At 38.0% G+C, this 18,718-nt stretch overlaps 1 protein-coding gene across 1 annotated transcript in view; it reads left to right on the top strand.

Annotated features, from left to right (window-relative positions):
* Positions 1-18,718, top strand: part of FBN2 (fibrillin 2) — a 256,715-nt gene that overhangs the window by 148,986 nt on the left and 89,011 nt on the right. Inside the window, exons 24-31 of the mRNA XM_075067188.1 lie at positions 6,609-6,836; positions 8,633-8,758; positions 11,262-11,390; positions 12,983-13,108; positions 13,641-13,766; positions 14,696-14,818; positions 14,967-15,092; positions 18,297-18,422. Coding sequence (XP_074923289.1) covers positions 6,609-6,836; positions 8,633-8,758; positions 11,262-11,390; positions 12,983-13,108; positions 13,641-13,766; positions 14,696-14,818; positions 14,967-15,092; positions 18,297-18,422 — 1,110 coding nt within the window. The remainder of the gene's footprint in view (positions 1-6,608; positions 6,837-8,632; positions 8,759-11,261; positions 11,391-12,982; positions 13,109-13,640; positions 13,767-14,695; positions 14,819-14,966; positions 15,093-18,296; positions 18,423-18,718) is intronic.

Below are 18,718 nucleotides of genomic sequence, written 5' to 3'. Positions count from 1 at the left end.
TTGAGTACTGCTGATGCTCATGCTAGTAATGCAGTTGGGATGCAGCGGATCTATGCTGCTAATCCAAACATTCTGTGCGGCTCAAGTGTTATTTTGAAGCATATTGAGCTAGGCTTATCTGAAAGGAAATGGCTTGTCTTTACTGCAGTGTTAGATCAAGTTTTTAGATTTCAGCATTTAGTCAACAGAAAAAACTGACACTGTGACACAGAAAAGAAGATCTTTAGGTATCAAAAAATATAAATCTCTGTGCTTTAAAAAAAATTAACCAGTTGAAGTTGTATTATTCATTGCTTCTCTTAACGCCTTCATTCTTGAATTAGTTGCAATGATGAGCAGAGCATGTCACACATGTGGCTCATGGGGGCTAAGGGACTCAGGTTCAAGCATAGTTATTACAGAGGAAGCACATTGTTCTTCCTTGTGACTCAGAAAGAAATACTAAGTTTAATACATAATGCAGCTATTATAGTAATGTGATTTTCCTGATCAATGAGTCAGCGGTAACATTTTATTTTATAGTTTTCTAATGGCCAAATCTTGAACCTGTTAGCAAATCCTGTGGAATAGGACTTTGTCCCCTAGAATTGTAAAAGTGATGGGGCATGTAATTTTCATCTCCAATCTAGAAGTAGGGCATGGCACACCCTTGCAGAAAGGCTATTGCCTATACTTCTGGATTAGGGGAAGAGCAGTGGACCTGATCTGTCCCTGCCTCATATGCAATATGACACACACAGAGCCACACAGTTTTAGGCCATCTGGACCTTCTGAAAGATTATCAGTTTCTATCTGGAAGTTCTAGCTGGTTCAGAAAGCATCATTCTGCTTGTGGCAGAATGTGTTATCAGTGCTCAGTAATCTGCACTGCCTGGCTGTCTGTTTCCAGGTGGAGTGTAAGGTAATAATTTGGCCCATAAAGTCCTAAATGTCTTGGGACCTGCCTACCTGAGAGACTGCCCCTCTCTCCAGGCCATATTGCCACAGTTATGATCAAAAAAAGCCTTTGATCTTGATTCTCCCCACTGTAAAGGATAGAGTCTGCTTGCGAAGCATTCTCTTTAAAGGACCCTTTCCTTTGGAATGCTCTGCCCCCCAGGGTCTGAAATAGTCTGCATATGTTGACATTCTTGGCATGCTGTGAAGCCCATGTGTTTTCAGGATGTTGATGAAGGGCTGAGAAGAGGCAGTTGAAGGTGGGATTTGCTTGGTGGTGGTTTTAGTCTGTGCTGCTCATGTGAAAGATATGATCTAATGATGTAAGAGACTGGGTGTGAGGAAGTAGCACCCCTGCTTTTGTTAATTTTAACATTATATTTCCTGTATTATTATTGTTTTTAAATATCCGTTGAGGTCCACAGAGCTTTCAGTGTGCTCCATTTGATGTGGAGTTTATATAGGACTGATATCTAAATAAATAAATATAAAAACTTTTTAGAACTCTACCATACAAGTTTAGGCCCCATTCCCTATCTCATCATGGTGAGTTGTGGAGACTCACTGCAACAATTCCAAACACTATGAGGGGAGTTTCCCGACACAAGAGTCTCTGTAGCTTTTGTATCCTTGCATAAGCTAATGTCTTTTAAGCAACTTTTGGTCCTGATTGCATACATATGCCTCAGTGCTTGGATACTATTGTAATGAGTACTGTATTAAAAACAGAGATAGTATCAGGAGTTGGATGCGAGATCTGAAGTTGTTCCATTTGAAATGAGAATATTTTTCAATGGATAGAAAAGGAACATTTTTTCCATTAGAGAACCTGCATTTTACATAACTGAGAAGCTATAAAATCTGCATTCATAGGCCCCAAACTCTTATATAGTATTAAATAAGACTTTTACCTTGCAATTTAAATGGACATTTATTGGCAAAGGCTTGGCAAACTACAGTAATGGACTTAGGTGATTTGTGATTAAGTACATGTTTAAATTAAAAGTCTGAAACTTTTTCATGACACCCCCTTCACCTCTGTCCAACAGCTGTGAGCTTCATACTGCTGCTTGCAAGTTCCCTGTTTGGAAATGATACGGGACCAGTGGACGCAGATGGGGAAACTGGCAGCCAAAGAACTATGCACTTTGAATAGATTCTGGAGTTTATATGGTTTTAGTGGAGTTAGTGCAGTTCTGGTGGCTGAAGTATGAAGAGCAACATTTTGACTATTTTCTAAGAAGGAAAATTATTTTTTAAACTGAGCATTTTGTAGAAACCAGCTGATTTGCCTTTTTGGATTTTTGGCTTACAGTGAAAAATGCATTTAGTTAAAAATTGAAATCAGGTTTCTGGCAGGTACCAGGTAAAATAATTTAAAAGTAATGATTTCATTTCAATTTTTAGAAAATCTCAGCATGGATGACTGTGGCTCTCTAAGAGATTGTCCAAAGTGATGTGCTCCAATAGTTTTAAATTGTCCTAGTTTTTCAGCCACTGTCAAACATGTGAGCTTATAGTGCTTTTTGGAGGCCTCTACTGTTTTATTGCTATAGCCATTACATTTGCACTTTCTGTACATTTCTCCTAGGAAACTCACATTCGTTTTGGAAGTAAGACAGTCAGAATGTTGTTATAGCAGCTCAAAACATTGAATACATTTAAAAATGTAATATCTAAAGAGAGAGAGAGAATTAGAAACAACATCCCTTTTGGGAGTGGAGGTGGGGACTTAATTAAGAGGAAAAATTCCACCTGACAAGTCTAGGAAACAACAAAATAAACCTGTGCTGGGCAAGTCAATGGACTCAGGCAAGAGAAGTTATCCTTAAAATTATTCCAGTATGGTACGTTAGAGGTACTGACTTGCCTTGGAGGATGTGGACTGTTGATGAGGGTATAACAAGCTGGCTTACAGCTTCTGTTACCAGGTTTAGGCGGGGTTTCTTCATAGAACTGTATTTCCTCTGATATAGTGAACTTGAGAGAATATATATTTCATACATATGCTTACTCTTAGTTTTATATTTGTTTGCTTAGCTCCCCATCCACTCTGGCCATTTATATAGATTCCTGCTGGAGAGCTGAGCTCTTCTGAAAATCTGGCCCTTAAAGCTTGATTTTGTACAGGACATGTGTAGAGTGTTACACGTATAATAAGCTCAAGGACAGGGAGGAGAGTGCAGCATTAATGGGAGCACTAATGCTCAGCTGCTTTGTCACTCCTGCACAGAAGCAGGTGTAAGACTAGAGAGAAAAGTGTGCTGCTAATTTTCTCATTAACTTGATGAGCATCACACTTAGGTGTTCTCTGACATGCCCATGCCCTTGCCCTATACCCAATCCATTTTTATCACTGTAAGAGCTCAGCAGCAAAAGCTCTTGAGACTTATTTTCAGTCATTTTAGAGGACTCTGCCTAGTGTTTAACCACACTTGCACCTATGTGTTCACTCAGACTTGACAGTGCAACCCACCTTGCATTCCCTACTCTGCATCACCCCTGGATTTGTAGGATCAAGGCCTTCGTATTTTCCTTTGCTTTAAGAGCAGTTGCCATGCTTCAAGGAATTTCCCTCCACCTCCCATTAAAGATTCCAGTTGAGCATGATGGTGATCCTGTTCATTCTATATTACCTATAGTTCTGTTTATGCTCTTAATTAGCAGCAGCTGATGTGAATCAGTAATTTGCTTTTCAGGGGGAGTAGGGGAGCTGAACATAATGTAGAGGATGTAAGGGTGAGGAATTGTTGGAGGGGGATTCAAACTTTTGCATTGCCTGATTTGCTGGTAGTGGTTTATACTGAATTATGTGTTGTACTTTAGTAATTAATTCTGGGCATTAATTCAGTTTATATTTTTAAGCTGTTTCACTTACAGCATGGGGCTTGGTGCTCTTTTTTTAGCATGTGTATATAAAAATCAGAGCTTTGATAAGAACTCAGATATGCATATAGTGAATGTTAATGTAGCAAAGAAAAAGGAAATGACTCAAAATCCAGTCTAGCCAATATGTTTTTTTTATGGTGTATGCTTCCATTTTCCCATATTTGTTTGCTCACAGAAAATCAGGATGTGTTTGTGTAATTGGCATCTTTATGTAGTTTTGTACAGTAGGTTTGGCTTAGACTTTTTTCCATGCTTGGTAATATTATTTCCAGCATCTGTAGGAAATGTTACAAGGAGCAGTGTGACGCTTACAGTTGGTGGATGGAGGTGAGAACTGATATGAGGGACTTTGATTTTAAAACAGCATATATTACAACTTTACCCTAAGTCCACACTTCATTTTGCCAGGGTTTAACCAATAAATGTCAGTTTAAATTACATGGCATAAGTCTTGTATTTGACAAGGCAATTTGGGCCACATGATACATTTCTGAAGTAAGTTTACTTGCTGCAAACTGCTTAATGTACTACAGTGGTTTTAATGAAATCAAATGTGTATTAGCTCAGTCGTGTGAGCAGAAAATTATACATCTTGAGGGGGCATGGAAACCATGAGGATTACATTTCCAGTTCTTACATTTGTGTTGTAAATTGTTTAAATTAAGATGCATATACAGGAAATTTACACAGGAAATTTATATTATTTTGAAGGATTTGCATGGAAAATATATTTATAACTCATCTGTGTCATTTTTAGCTCTTCCATCTTCCCTCATCAGTCCTTCATTTCACCTGTTGAGCATTAAAAAACCCAGACAATGCTTATTAAAACCTAATTCCTGCTCTAGTCTGTCATATGACAAATTAATGCAACATATTTTGTTTTGGAGCTGTATATTGGTTTTCTGTCCATATCAACAACGCTTTTTGTGTCATAATCTGAGTTGTGTTATTTACACAATGCATTTATCTTTGTGTTTTTCCTTCCATACTGTATCTGTCCCTCTTTTCTGTAGACTAGACTGTTTCTTAAGGTCTAATCTAATTTCCATTGATGTAAATGAGAATCTTTCCATTAACTGAAATCAGTGACTAAAGTTCTATTGACCTGAATGGGCATAGGAGCAGGCCCTTAGTACTTACACTATTCTGCAGTTGCTAAATCATACACTAGTACTGACAGAGTTCTGGAATGCTAACAGAGCATTGTCACAGACTTGTCCATCAGGTTTCAATATGTATGTTTAGAAAAGTAAATCTGGGAGGAATCAGAACTGGAAAGGGAAATTAATAAAATTAAATCAGTATTATGAGCTCAGAAGAGTCAACCAGACTTTCTTTGCTTTGTTGCAAAAAAATAAATAAAGATGTAGGTTAGTGACAAACTTTGAGATATGCTGTTATGTATTTTCTTGAAACTATAACTCAATGCAGAGATTTGATAAGCCCCTTGCCATGCCCTTTGGGCTTATACAGCTAACCAGATACATAGGAAATGGGTATTTCCAATATGCTTGGAATCAGTACATATATATGTGGATGTCTTGGCGATGACAAATCTTTCAGTAAACTTCTAAACAATATCATAGAGGCTTACGGTAGTATGTTGTTAACATTTCTATTATGAACGCTATTTGTCAGGTATTCATGACTTGAACTTAAAAATTCCCCTTCATGCTAGATATTACCATTTAGGGGCTTAGCTATAAAATGAATTTTTATATTGATTTAATCCTTTAAATTAAGAAACAACTTTCTTAAAAAAAAATGTGTGTTATTTCTTGGCAAGATGAAAAATGCATAAGAGATTTGTGAAAACAGTGAGACATTCTGACATGCTCTACTGGGAGATTTTTATCATGTATGATGTGTATAACACTGCAGCTTATTTTTAATGGGTGATCAGGTAAGTTTTTGGAAAAATGTACACGTGTCCTGTGTGCCTTAAAACATGCACGCACGCGCACACACACACACCTACGTATGTAAATAAGATACGTAATACTTGTCTAGATAGTACAGTATGCAAATGTGGATTTTGTTGGTCCAATTGGTGTACCTTTTTGGTAGACCCATCCATTTGGATACACATTAGAAAATTTTTCCCTAAATGTGACCGTAAATGAACTTCCGTTAAAGTATTCTAGGGTTTTGTTTGGGGTTTTTTAATGTTACTACTTTGAGCTATTAACACAAGGCCAACAAAAACCAGAGAACCGGCACCAAATTTTGCTTAAATCTTCTGAATTCTTCATGTTACTAATCCAATATCACAAATTTTAAAGAATAGCTGATTTTTACTATATATGCCATACCATATTTATAAATTAGAGTATCTTTGAACAGTGAATAAATATAGTTCTGCTTCCTACCAAATACACACAGACAATCAAGGGAGCACATTCGTGTCATGGCAACACTATATCTTGATGGTGTAATAATGCAAAGGTCATACCATTTGCATTGAAATTTTGTGATCTGTTCCTCTCTTTCTGGAGATACTTTTACTCAGTGTGAAACAATGCACATCTAGAAATCCATCAATAATATAACATCAGCAACGGTACTTATGCATCTGTATAGTTCATATGATGGAATATCAAACGCACATGTTGGCGTCTCAAGTACAAATGTGATCTTGTACTCTCTCTCCCTAGAGGTATAGAAGACTGAACATCATGCATGCATAATTCAAAAATAACTGTTTATTAAAAAGTCATTAAATTTAGCAAGCAGTTACTCTATAACATGGTATAATTGCCTTTGTTGTATAAAATGCGCAGATATCCGCATGGAGCAATGTTATCTGAAGTGGGATGAAGATGAGTGCATTCAGTCTGTACCTGGCAAGTTTCGTATGGATGCCTGCTGCTGTGCTGTTGGTGCTGCTTGGGGCTCAGACTGTGAGGAATGTCCTAAGCCTGGCACCAAAGAATATGAGGTTTTGTGCCCTAGGGGACCTGGTTTTTCCAACAGGGGAGATGTTCTAACTGGCAGGCCATTTTATAAAGGTAAAATCCATACTTTGCTGCATATAACTTACTGGAGCTAAAAGTGGGTGTTGTTTGTATCTTTCAGTCATTAAAGGGAAAACACCAGGCTTTATATGATTGAGATGTTATCAATTATATAGCATTAAAATACAAACATAACAAATATTAGTTAAGAAATAGTCATCTCGTTCCCCTCCATGTATGGAATGTGTTTTGTGGCAGCAATTTGGACATGCTGGAGTGGGGGTAAGATGAGAGTCTGGGAAGCCAGAGAGGAGAAGTTCTTGGTAGTCAAGGCAAGAGATTAGGATCTAGTCATGGTTCTTGAGCATGTGAGTGGAGAGGGATGGATATGTTTTGGAGATGATAATGTAATGGAAAAACCTGCTGGATTTAGCAACAGCATCCATTTTACACGAGAAGGAAAAAAATGTTTAAGGTGATACTGAAGCTGAATATTCTGGTTAGAGAAGATAGTGAAGACAGTACCAGCAGTGAAAGAGAAAGGTAGGAGAAGGCCACTGCCCTTCCCCTCTGCATGCTGTCTAAGTAGCTCTTGCTTCCTCCTCAGTCTAAGAGGGGTTGGAAACTGCCTGAGGAGCTGGAGGTGAGACATTTATTGATGCTCGAGTGAGGCCTGGGTTGTGGAAGGAGAACTGGATTGTTATATTCTTGGAAAGTATATGTGTGACCAGAAGTTGGGCTAGGGGGGATGGCGGTGAGAGGTAGAAGAGGACAGAAACACCAGTTTCTCCCTCCCCCAGAAAATGAAGACTTAAAGTAATAAGGATATTCTCACCTTTTTTGTCCTCATTTCATTTTTACACAAGACGAGATCATTCTGCAATATTTTTAAACAAGCACATATACTGCAAAGTCTTTGTTTTGAAAAATATCATATTGTTTGGAGGAACTTCAACATGTTTTTCATTATGCATAACCATTCATCAGTTCTGATATTTAATTGTTACTGTCTTTTCTCAGGTAAAACTCCTATTAAATTCAGTGGAAGTTAGCCTGAGCAAGGATTAAGGACTAGTATTCTGTCCAGAGTTTAGCTCTGCTTTTCTCTGCGTGTTGTTTTCTCTTGTACTTGCACTAGCACTTTCCTCTGCACATACTGCTATCTCCAGGCTACAATTTTGTTCCATAAAATGGATGCTTCTCAGTTAAGGGCATTCATCCAGTAGAATAGTACCTAGAAGTAATGTATAGTGCTCATTAGATAATGTTTAGGGCCTGAGTGACTCTTGTGTGTACAAAGAGGCCCTTTTATAAGCCCTGTGCAAGGCCTATTCCAATTACAGTCCCCGGATTATGGAGTATGTGGGGACTGCTCTCTCCATACATTACAAGGGACTGTTTTGCCCCAAAGAGGAGTGAAAGTGTGGGATTGTACCCCTGCCACTCCACTGCACTAGTCTGCAAAGCTGCTGAAAAGTCCGCATGTGCTCTAGGAAATCTTCGAAAGAGTTTCAGGGAGCCACAAACTCTCTCACCTCCTCACTACCTCTTTCTCAGGCTGTGTCTTATAGGCACAATTTATTCCATGGAGTTTCCTCATTCTCTTTCCTGCTTTCATTTGAATTCACAACCTCACAGTGGTAGCTGAAGTTCAGTTTGTAGAACAGAATGACTTTCAGCAGCAGGAATGAAGCGACAATGTCTTTTGCACTGCCAGGTCTATTTTGCAGGGTAACTCAGAATAGCACAGATTTGTTCAGATAACAAAATGATGCTCAGGAATGCAAAATTACCACTCTTGACACAGTTTGCTTGTTAATCATTTAAATGTTCTGTTTTATTTTTTTCAGATATTAATGAATGTAAAGTGTTCCCTGGTATGTGCATGAATGGCAAATGCAGGAACACAATCGGAAGTTTCAAGTGTAGATGTAACAGTGGATTTGCTTTAGATATGGAGGAAAGAAACTGTACAGGTAAGTCTTACATTTTCCCCAGTGTTTAAAGGAAGCTGCACCCATTTTGCTCAGTCTGGCGATCTGAAAAACTCACTATCCAGACCTTGTAGTTCTTGGGAGTTTTCCCCTAGTAAGCAATGCAAAATTTGGCTGTTAGTGTGAAGCTCTTGAGCTTCTCTTTCAACGAGGGATACTCTAATAATTGTGTCTTCTAATATATTCTCATACACCAAAACTTTGTTAAATTACTGTTAAAGTTGCTTAAGTCAAACTCCTAGAAATGAAATCACTAAAATTCAAGAAAATCGCCAGTTAAGGCAACATTAACATCCCTTACTACCCAGGCATCGTAATAGCAGGTGGACTTGGAGACTTCTTACTTCCACCACAAACTCACTTTCATTTGCAAAATGCAGCTCAGAATGCTTATATCCAGTTCCTTACAATCATGCTCACGTGTGACATCAGGCATAATACTGACAGACATGTAATATGTGTTATTGGTACTTAAAAAAATCTGAGGTCAGAGTTAAGCTAGTAAGCTTGTGTGATTGAGGAACTGGATGTATGCATTGTGCGTGATTGCATGTTGGAAATGAAAGTGGTTTTATTCTGGAGCTCAGGGATCTCTGTGTTTGGGTTGTTTGATGTGTGTGGGGGGTAAGGCATCTGAGGTTGGTCTGGATGTTAATGTTCCCTACCTGATGTTTTCTGTGGTTTTCTAGTTATTGTATTGGTGGAAAATGCACTTGACCAACCTTATTTTTAAGTTAATGAGAGGTCAGAGAACATATCTTGTCACAATAGTTTTTTTCCCCATTTTTTCATTGAAATTTTGTTCAGATGAAAATTTTCTGCTGATCAGCTCTAGACTTAATGCTCTTTTAATGTGTTTTTAAATTACTAACGAAATGGGGTTAGTGGGTAAAATTTGTAGGAGGCCAACTGTGCTGTGACATGAGGCCCACTGCAGTGTGTTGCTGTCCTGCGGGCCTCTGGACATCTGTATGTGGTACATGAATTACTGTTGGGTTGCACAGAGGGGAGCGAGAGGGAATGAAATGGAGGGAAAAGGGAGCGGATTTTATCCATGGTGGAAGTGTAAAAAATGTGAAATTTTCAAAGATTCCCTCTTCTCTCTGTCCCTCCATGTCCCTCCTCATCCTGCCTCCCCAACTCCGTGTGTTTGTCTGCCTCCTGCAGCTCCTCTATAAACACTTGAGTTCGTGCATTCCTACATCTCTGCACCACCTATCCAGATACCTCTTCTCTACAGGCTCCTGACCACCCACAACCCCCCTTTTGTCCCATGTGCTCTATTCCTGTCTTCCTCACCCTATCTTTCTTGGATCTTATGGAGAACTACACCAGTTCTTTGCTCGCCAATGCTCTGCACCTCTCTGGGGTTCCTCTATTAATCAATTCAGTGTTCTCATCTATCTCTAACCCTGTCTTCTGATTACTATTCCACTTGTACAGTTTTTATAATTTTGCATTGTTTTACACATTATTACTGTTTAAAAAAGAGACTTCTATATATAAAAATAATTTATGGGACCAAGGACTGAGGATATAATGGAAAGCACAAACCAGGGAGCCAGTTTGGGTAGAAAGACTGGACAGTTGGGTGAGGCAGTAGCCTAATGAGAAAGGCAAGCAGTCTGGCCAGTGGGCTGAGGAGTCAGTGAGGAGCACATTGCTCAGCCATGCTCCCCAGTCCTGCACATCCTGGTACCCTGCATCCCTCACCCTCTTGCACACCCTCTTCAGACCAACTCCTCAGCTGCCCACCTTGCCTCCCTAGCTCCTTACATGGAGCCCTTCCAATACATTATCCCTTCCACTTTGGTTTTCAACAAATGTGCTGTGGTTCGCCAGACCAAGTTACATATTTAGACATAACTAATAAAGTACATCAATCCAAAAGAGAAATTAAACTGCAAGTCTAAATGCAAAAGGAATCATTTTAACTTCCTAACTTCTAAAGAAGTGAACCAATATACTTCTCGCTTTCCAGAAAATTAACTTTCTATTTAGGAGTAAGTCTTGTGAGTTTAGATGCTCTTGATTTTTGCTTACATAATATATGAAAGTAATCCCCATATTACTGTAAATCTCAATGCCTCTTTAGCTATGGAGTCAATTGACATCTCCATAATAATGACAATTCCAAGATGGGTGATGATAATCAGAGCTTTTCTATAATTTTGGAATTCTTAGTATGGTGCCTATTGCATAAATATCATCCCATCAAAAATATGATCCTAAAATGATACCTGATGGAACCCACTTGTCATAAGGTTTCAAATCTAACTTAGATTTCTGAAGTCACCTTGTTCCAAATCTTTTATGACTCAATTGATCACTGACTCATTCTTTTTAAAATATTAAATGAAATATTTGAATGCCCATGTATAGACTTCAGATTTCACTGGAATGAGTCACTTCTCTATTTGCATGTAAAGTAGAATTCACTTTAAACTATGTTTGATTTTTTTGTCTCTTCATTAATGTAAAATAGACATTGATGAGTGTCGTATCTCCCTGGACCTCTGTGGAAGTGGTACCTGTGTCAACACTCCAGGCAGCTTTGAATGTGAATGCTTTGAGGGCTATGAGAGTGGATTTATGATGATGAAGAATTGCATGGGTAAGTATTGTCAGAATGTATTGGAGTCCTTCCATTTACTGTTTTGGAGCCTGATATTTTAAACTGTGTGCACTAATGCACACCTAATTATCATCCATAATTATTGTGACTTCATGTATAAATCAGGTCTGACTGTGCACAGATGTGCAGTTAATGGTACAAATACCTGTATTGTGCATGCAGTTATGGTAATTGTCTACATGAATTAGGTTTACAATTCCTTGCACACATTTTTGCACATGCACATATTAGGAAATCATAGAAATATAAGTGCCTTCATGAAGTCATCTAGCCAGTACTCCACACTGAGTGGAAGAGCAAGTATAACTAGACCATCCCTGGCAGGTGTTTATTTAAAAACCTGTTCTTAAAAACCTCCAATGATGGGGTTCCACAGTCTCCCTTAAAATTCTATTTCAGTGCTTAGCTATCCATATAGTTAGAAAGTTTTTCCTAATATCTAACCTGAATCTCCCTTGCAGCAGATTAAGCCCGTTATTTCTTGTCCTACCTTCAGTGGACAAAGAGAACAATTGATCACCATCCGCTTTATAACAGCCTTTAACATAGTTGAAGACTGCTATCAGGTCCTCCTCAGTCTTCTTTTCTCAAGACTAAACATGCCCAGTTTTATTAACCTTTTTCTCAGGTCATGTTTTGTAAACATGTTATTAGTTTTATTACTCCTCTCTTGACTCTGTCCGATTTTCCATATCTTTCCTAAAGTGTGGTGCCTACAGTTGGACACACTGAGCTGAGGCCTCACCAGTGCCTACTAGAGAGGAACAATTACCTACCATGTCTTACGTACAACTCTGCTTTTAATTTTTCTGAGAATTATGTTAGCCTTTTTCACAACTGCCTCACATTGCCTACTCTTATTCAATTTGTGATCCGCTATATTGTCTAGGTTTCAAAGTAGCAGCTGTGTTAGTCTGTATCCGCAAAAACAACAGGAGTACTTGTGGCACTTTAGAGACTATAATCTGTAGATTCTTTTCAGCAGTTATTGCCCATTTTGTGATTGTGCCTTTGATTTTTATTTCCTAAGTGAAGTACTTTGCCCTTGTCTTTATTGAATTTCATCTTGTTGATTTCAGACTAATTCTCTAATTTGTCAAGGTTGTTTAAATTCTAATCCTGTCCTCCAATGTGCTTGCGACTCCTCCCAGCTTGGTGTCATCTTTAGATTTATAAGCACACTCTTCCCTCCATTATCCAAGTCATTAATGAAAATATTGAATAGTAGCAGACTCAGGATTGTCTCCTATGATACCTCACTAGATACAGCCTCTCTGTTTGAGAGCAGACTGTTGATAACTACCCTTTGAGTACAATCAGCTATGCACCCACCTTATGGTAATTTCATCTAGATGATATTTCTGTAGTTTGCTTATGAGAATGTCATGGAGCCATTACTGTACAATTTCATTGCTTACCTGTTACAAGAGGTGGAGAAGAGCAGTCATTACTTCTTTTTAATCTCTTTGTGAGCCTCAGATTCTGAATTACCCCCCAATGCTGACAATTGCTTTTCCCTTCTTTTCTCCTTCACTGATTGTTCCTTAAATGCCTGTCATGTTTCCTTTCAGACATAGATGAATGTGAACGTAACCCTCTCCTTTGCAGAGGTGGCACTTGTGTGAACACAGAAGGCAGCTTTCAATGTGACTGTCCTTTGGGACATGAGCTATCACCATCACGTGAGGATTGTGTGGGTGAGTTTGTTACCTGAGGATGGCATGTATCTGTGGTATAAAAGCTGCTTGTGACTGACAAGGATGTGGCGCCAGAAATATCTACACATTCCTGTTCTTCCTTGTTTCTGCATTGCTTCAAATTGAAACCGCAGGGCCTGAAACTGAAAAGTCCTCAATGCACTCAGTATCCATTGACTTCAATGGGAATTGAGGGCTTAGAACACCTTGCAGGAAAGGTTCAGCACTTCACAGGAGTGAAGAATCTTGTCAACTTTCAATTAAAATACATAAAAGATAAAAATCGGTTCCTTTGTGAAATGCAGCTCTCCTCTCTCCATGTATTTGGAGTACATTTTTGCTTTGTTTCAACTCTTCTATGAAATATCACTTGTTCAGTTGCAGCGTTGTTTTGTTACATAGTCACTTCCAGGGATAATTTATAGTATAGTCTCTGTCCATGTTTCCTTTGTGACTTTGGCGTTCCAGCAGCCATTGCAGAACTGGCCTTTTGAATGTCAAGTAACTGATGTGAGCAATTCTTCTTTTTCAGATATAAATGAATGTTCACTGAGTGATAATCTCTGCAGAAATGGCAAGTGTGTGAACATGATTGGAACATATCAATGTTCCTGTAACCCCGGATACCAGGCCACTCCAGACAGACAAGGCTGCATTGGCAAGTATTGAATGCTTCCAGCTTCATACTTTTATGTCATCTCTCTTTACATTTAATTTAATTTCCTGTTAAAACCAGTCAGAGCCAGCTTTTGTCACTATCCAAAGCAGCAATTGTTGAGACCCTCTCTACCCCAAGAGTTATGAAAAGAGCAGATTGTTTCAGTTTAAATATAGAGGAAAGAAGGGTGTGTTGCCATGCTGCAAAACCTCTGCGAAACAATTTGAGGAAAAATCATTCTCTTTATACTAATCCAGTCAAATCTTAAGCGATTTAGCTAAAGTCCAGATGGTGGTGTTCAATTTTATTCCCTGATCAAAAACAGCCAGGGGTCCCATGTTACCGCTTTTGTTACTGATTTGCCCCTTTATCCCCTCCCCCATCACATGTGGTACATATAGTTTTTTTTAAATGCAACACTATCTTTGTAAATACTTTGAGAGATTCTTCCTGTGTTTTTATGACTGCGATCCTGTAGTTTAACCTTTGTTTATAGCACTGCTGAGTTATAATAATTGGTAGAATGCACATACTGTTAGGTTACCTAACGGAAGGGTTTTGATACAAAATTGTGCTATGGTTTAGTGCTATCACCTAGATGTCTTAGAGTCTCTGGAATTTTCTTTCTACAATGTATTCTTCTATTTAATTTCCTTTCAGATTCTCATCTTTACTCTCTTAGAGAAAATCAACAAATATCAGCAAAAACAATGCCTAAAAACGGTCACTTGCTTCCATAGATAAAAATGAGTAATGAAGGAGGGAGGGCTAAACAAAGTGTAAACCAGTGATATAAAGTGAGAATAGAAATTCAAAATGACCTCATTGTTGAAAATAATTCCCTTGCTAAATAAAATGGCAAGCAAAGATGACTTCTCCTTATGAAAACAGAAGTGTCAAATAATGTAGTCCAAATATTATTTTCCCAGATATTGATGAATGTATGATCATGAATGGAGGCTGTGACACCCACTGCACTAACTCGGAGGGCAGCTATGAATGTAGTTGCAGTGATGGCTATGCTCTCATGCCAGATGTGAGAACATGTGCAGGTAAGAAAGGAGATGAAACAACATTGTAGTATCTTCCTGAGACTTCATTTAAAAAAATTCTTACATCGTATCCTGTAGCAAAACAAAACATATTATTTTAGCAGATCCGTATCTGTATGTGCTGTAATGTGATCTGCTTTCATTCCAGATATTGATGAATGTGAAAACAACCCAGATATCTGCGATGGTGGGCAGTGTACTAATATTCCAGGAGAATATCGCTGTCTGTGTTATGATGGCTTCATGGCTTCTATGGACATGAAAACCTGTATTGGTAAGTACCTACAAGTTATATTTTAGTAGTTATGTTATTGTGTGTATTACCTAATGAATCACAACAAGCAGAATCAAATTGCGTATGAAAAAATTGCTGAACACAAAAATTTATATTTTTTCTTAAGAAACAACCTTAACTGCTTTCCCCTGAAAAGAAAATATTTTTAAAAGTCTTTAAAGTGAAATTCATCTAATTTGGGTCCATTAACACTAAAATGTCTTACTCATAATCTAAGTATTACTGCACTGTGTCACTACAGGTCAGAGGTAAGGCTGTTTGGGTGCCTTCACTCTTCATTTCCATAATGTAACAGAGTTGAATTTCCGAAAAATGTAACCTTAACTCTGAACTTCCTGGGTTTGTAATGCTTGGTTTGGGATAATTACAGAGTTTTTCCAGTGTTTTTTTTAATCTGGGTTGGTGGGGAGAGGGGAATACACACGTTCAGAAATTATGTACAGAAAACCTGTGAAGATTTAAAGGTATAAAGTTAAACACTTAAAATTTAGGTAATACTGGAGTTAAAGTTGCCTATGTATGAACTGAACTACTGAAACTAAACTATCATGAAGGATTTTCTAGTGGATTTATTTCTTCAGTTTGATTGAATTGAAACAATAAGGAAGATCATGATGGCATGTTTTGATATGCAGAGTCATTTTATAAATATGCTAGCCTTCTGAGAGAGGAAAATAGATGAAAAGTAGTACAAAGGGAAGGTGTCCTTGAACAGCAATGACTCCTCTCCCCTTAACTGCAGAACCAGTAACTGTTGTTTTTCTTCTTCATGCCTTTATCTTGTTGAGATGTTCAAATCGTTTTGGAATCTTTACTGCAGTCCACGTCCACTGAGCTGGTCAATGTTTTCCCAACCTAGTCAAAAAACAGGGTTGATCTCTTCAACAATTCCCTCTCACATATTGTTAGCTATGTTAGTGCTTATGAAAATAACTTTTCTGTCCACTGTTCTCCTTTTGGAATAGAAAACCTCAGGTTAGAATGTTGTATAGCAGTGGACTATGAGTCTGAGTTTCATACTTCATTAACAGCATCATTCACTTCAAGAAACTTGTGAAGCTGTTCCTGTTTCTTATTGTAGCCTGTTACCATCTGCAATAAAGTACCAGTAGTTTGATCTGTAGAAATATTTGTAACATTTTCTATTTACTTAATAGCATGTGGAGTGACTGAGGTAATTAGTTGTGATTCTGATCTTACACAAATATAAATCTGGGGTTACTCCAATGAAGTTAAAACATTGATATAAAATGAGTGTCAGAGCAGAGTGCACAAATCTACAAGGTTGCAACTAGATCTGCAATTTGGAGGATGTAATAGGTTTCAAAGTTAGCTAAACTTTGGGCTCAAGCTATAGTCTTGTAATGTAATTGAGATTCTACAGTTATGATTCACAATGTAGTAGAGAGCTCTAAACACAAAGCCTAGGTGTACACTAAATTTATTCCTGTAGTCTAGTGGGTATTCTTAATGGAAAGATTTTATCATACATACAACACTCTCATTCTAACTGGGAGGAGTGGTGGCCCTTAAAAGCAAACTTATCTCTCTCTTGGAACTTCAGGCTGTACCATACAAGCTGGTGATGAAGAGACATGATATTGAGGTGTCTGCAAAAGGGGTCAGTGACAATAGTGCTATAAGAGGGAGACAGGGAGCAACTGACCCTACCCCAGACAGGTGCTGAGAATCAGATGATGAAGCTGATCCACACCTCAGGATTGTCCCACACTCTCATCTGGAATATAACGGAGAACTCAGCCATGAAGGAGAGCATGGGAAGTGTCAGGAGAGAAGATAATCTCTGGCAAACAGAGCTGGAGGCTGCAGGCAGGCCCCATGGAGCCCCTCTGGCTTGGAAAGGGCCCTCGTAACAACTTCCAGAGGACCCCCCAGTCTGAACTCCTAACCAGATGGTTGCTAGTGCACTTTGTATACTTGCCTCCCTTTGCTTGGGAAAACAATAAACAGATCCCTAAAGAAAGGAACAGAAACTTAACCAGGTATTAAATCGGTGTGGAAACCTTTCCGAAGATCAAATAGGAAACCTTTGCCACAACTGCTCCCAACCCATGGGAGTTCCCTAGACATGTTAGGGCCCCATCTTCAATCCTCTCTGATTGGGACTTCTCCACTGAGACCCTGGAAAATGCAGAAGAGTCCTTACCTGCATTGAAGTCCCAAGAGATCAGAACTACAGGGCCAGTTCACTTCCAACTCCACTCCTACCACCCCTATTTAAAATTGTGCCTATTATAATTTATACTTACTGGTGTTTTATTTCTTTCAAAACCAAAACAGAGAAAACACTAGCAATGCCTTTTTATTCTCACCATAGTAATTCCCTTCATTGGCATACTCTGGTGTTACCATTTCATTTAAAAGGAGGTATAAAAATATTGGGCAATATATTTGGAAAGTTCCATCTCCCGTAGAATCACTGTATTGTTTAGTAATATGAATCATGTCATCTTTATGAATTTCCTCATTTGGCTGTTTGCCATTTACGTGATTTTAATGCTTGTTCTAAATATAGAGGATTTGCTGTACCTCGTAATTATAATCCACATTTTAATCAGGGGTAAGTGCTTTCATTTAGATTTTACTTATGTTTCAGTTATTATTTTAGTTTTATTTTTTTACTAGTGACATTCTGAGGCCTAAAATACATTCTCTCATATGTCATTCATCAAAATTTTAAATGATGAAAAAATCTGTGAAAATTGAAGTCAGTTTGCAGATAATTCAAGACTCAAAATAGGGTTACATTTTTTAAATAAATTGTTCTCTGGAAGAAAGTAGCGCTGCTACAATATGATGTTCATGTCTGAGTGTTTTTAAATTGATGTTACATTATTCTTTTAACAAATAATCAACTTCATAGTTAAATATTCAACTCTTTTATCCATTTTGAAAAAGCTAGTGTAATTGTGCAAGAGTATCATCCCTACCTCTTTAGCGAATTGCAGAAATGAAGTGAAGGAATGGTTGAAATGTAGTATGTTGAAGATTTATATTACCTGTCAAGTCTCAAGTAAACCTTGACTATCTTACTAACAGAATTATTGATTGCTTTTGACTTTCATTAAATTCACCTGAAAGGTGAAAATATTTCCCGAAAATAGATTATGCTATTAATTGGCTGTAATATTCAAGTAATAATTAAACTATATGCACCTGCAGATGTCAATGAATGTGACTTGAATTCCAACATCTGTATGTTTGGAGAGTGTGAGAACACCAAGGGATCCTTCATTTGCCACTGTCAGCTAGGATATTCAGTCAAGAAGGGAACCACTGGATGCACAGGTATAGACTATTTCCAGCATTTGTATTATGCATTATAGTTGTTGTATTTCATCTGCAAAGTTTTAGTCTTTGTCACAGTGGGCAGCTCCTAGATGGATTTCACATTAATTGAGAAAAAAATTTATATCAAGTAAATCTAAATAACAAGAATACGATAAAAGGAAAGAGAGGAGAGGGAAGAAAAGAAGGTGAAGAACAGAAACTGAAACACAAGCAGTCCTTTGATGAATCACCCTAGCAACTGTACAGTACTAAAGTCAAACAGGCTCATATTCTACAAATCTAGTAGTGGAAGA

This window comes from Chelonoidis abingdonii, chromosome 6 (assembly GCF_003597395.2).
Source record: "Chelonoidis abingdonii isolate Lonesome George chromosome 6, CheloAbing_2.0, whole genome shotgun sequence".
Classification (NCBI taxonomy): Eukaryota; Metazoa; Chordata; order Testudines; family Testudinidae; genus Chelonoidis; species Chelonoidis abingdonii.
The sequence above is the reverse complement of the archived record's forward strand: the minus strand, read 5'-3'. Positions and strand labels throughout refer to the sequence as shown.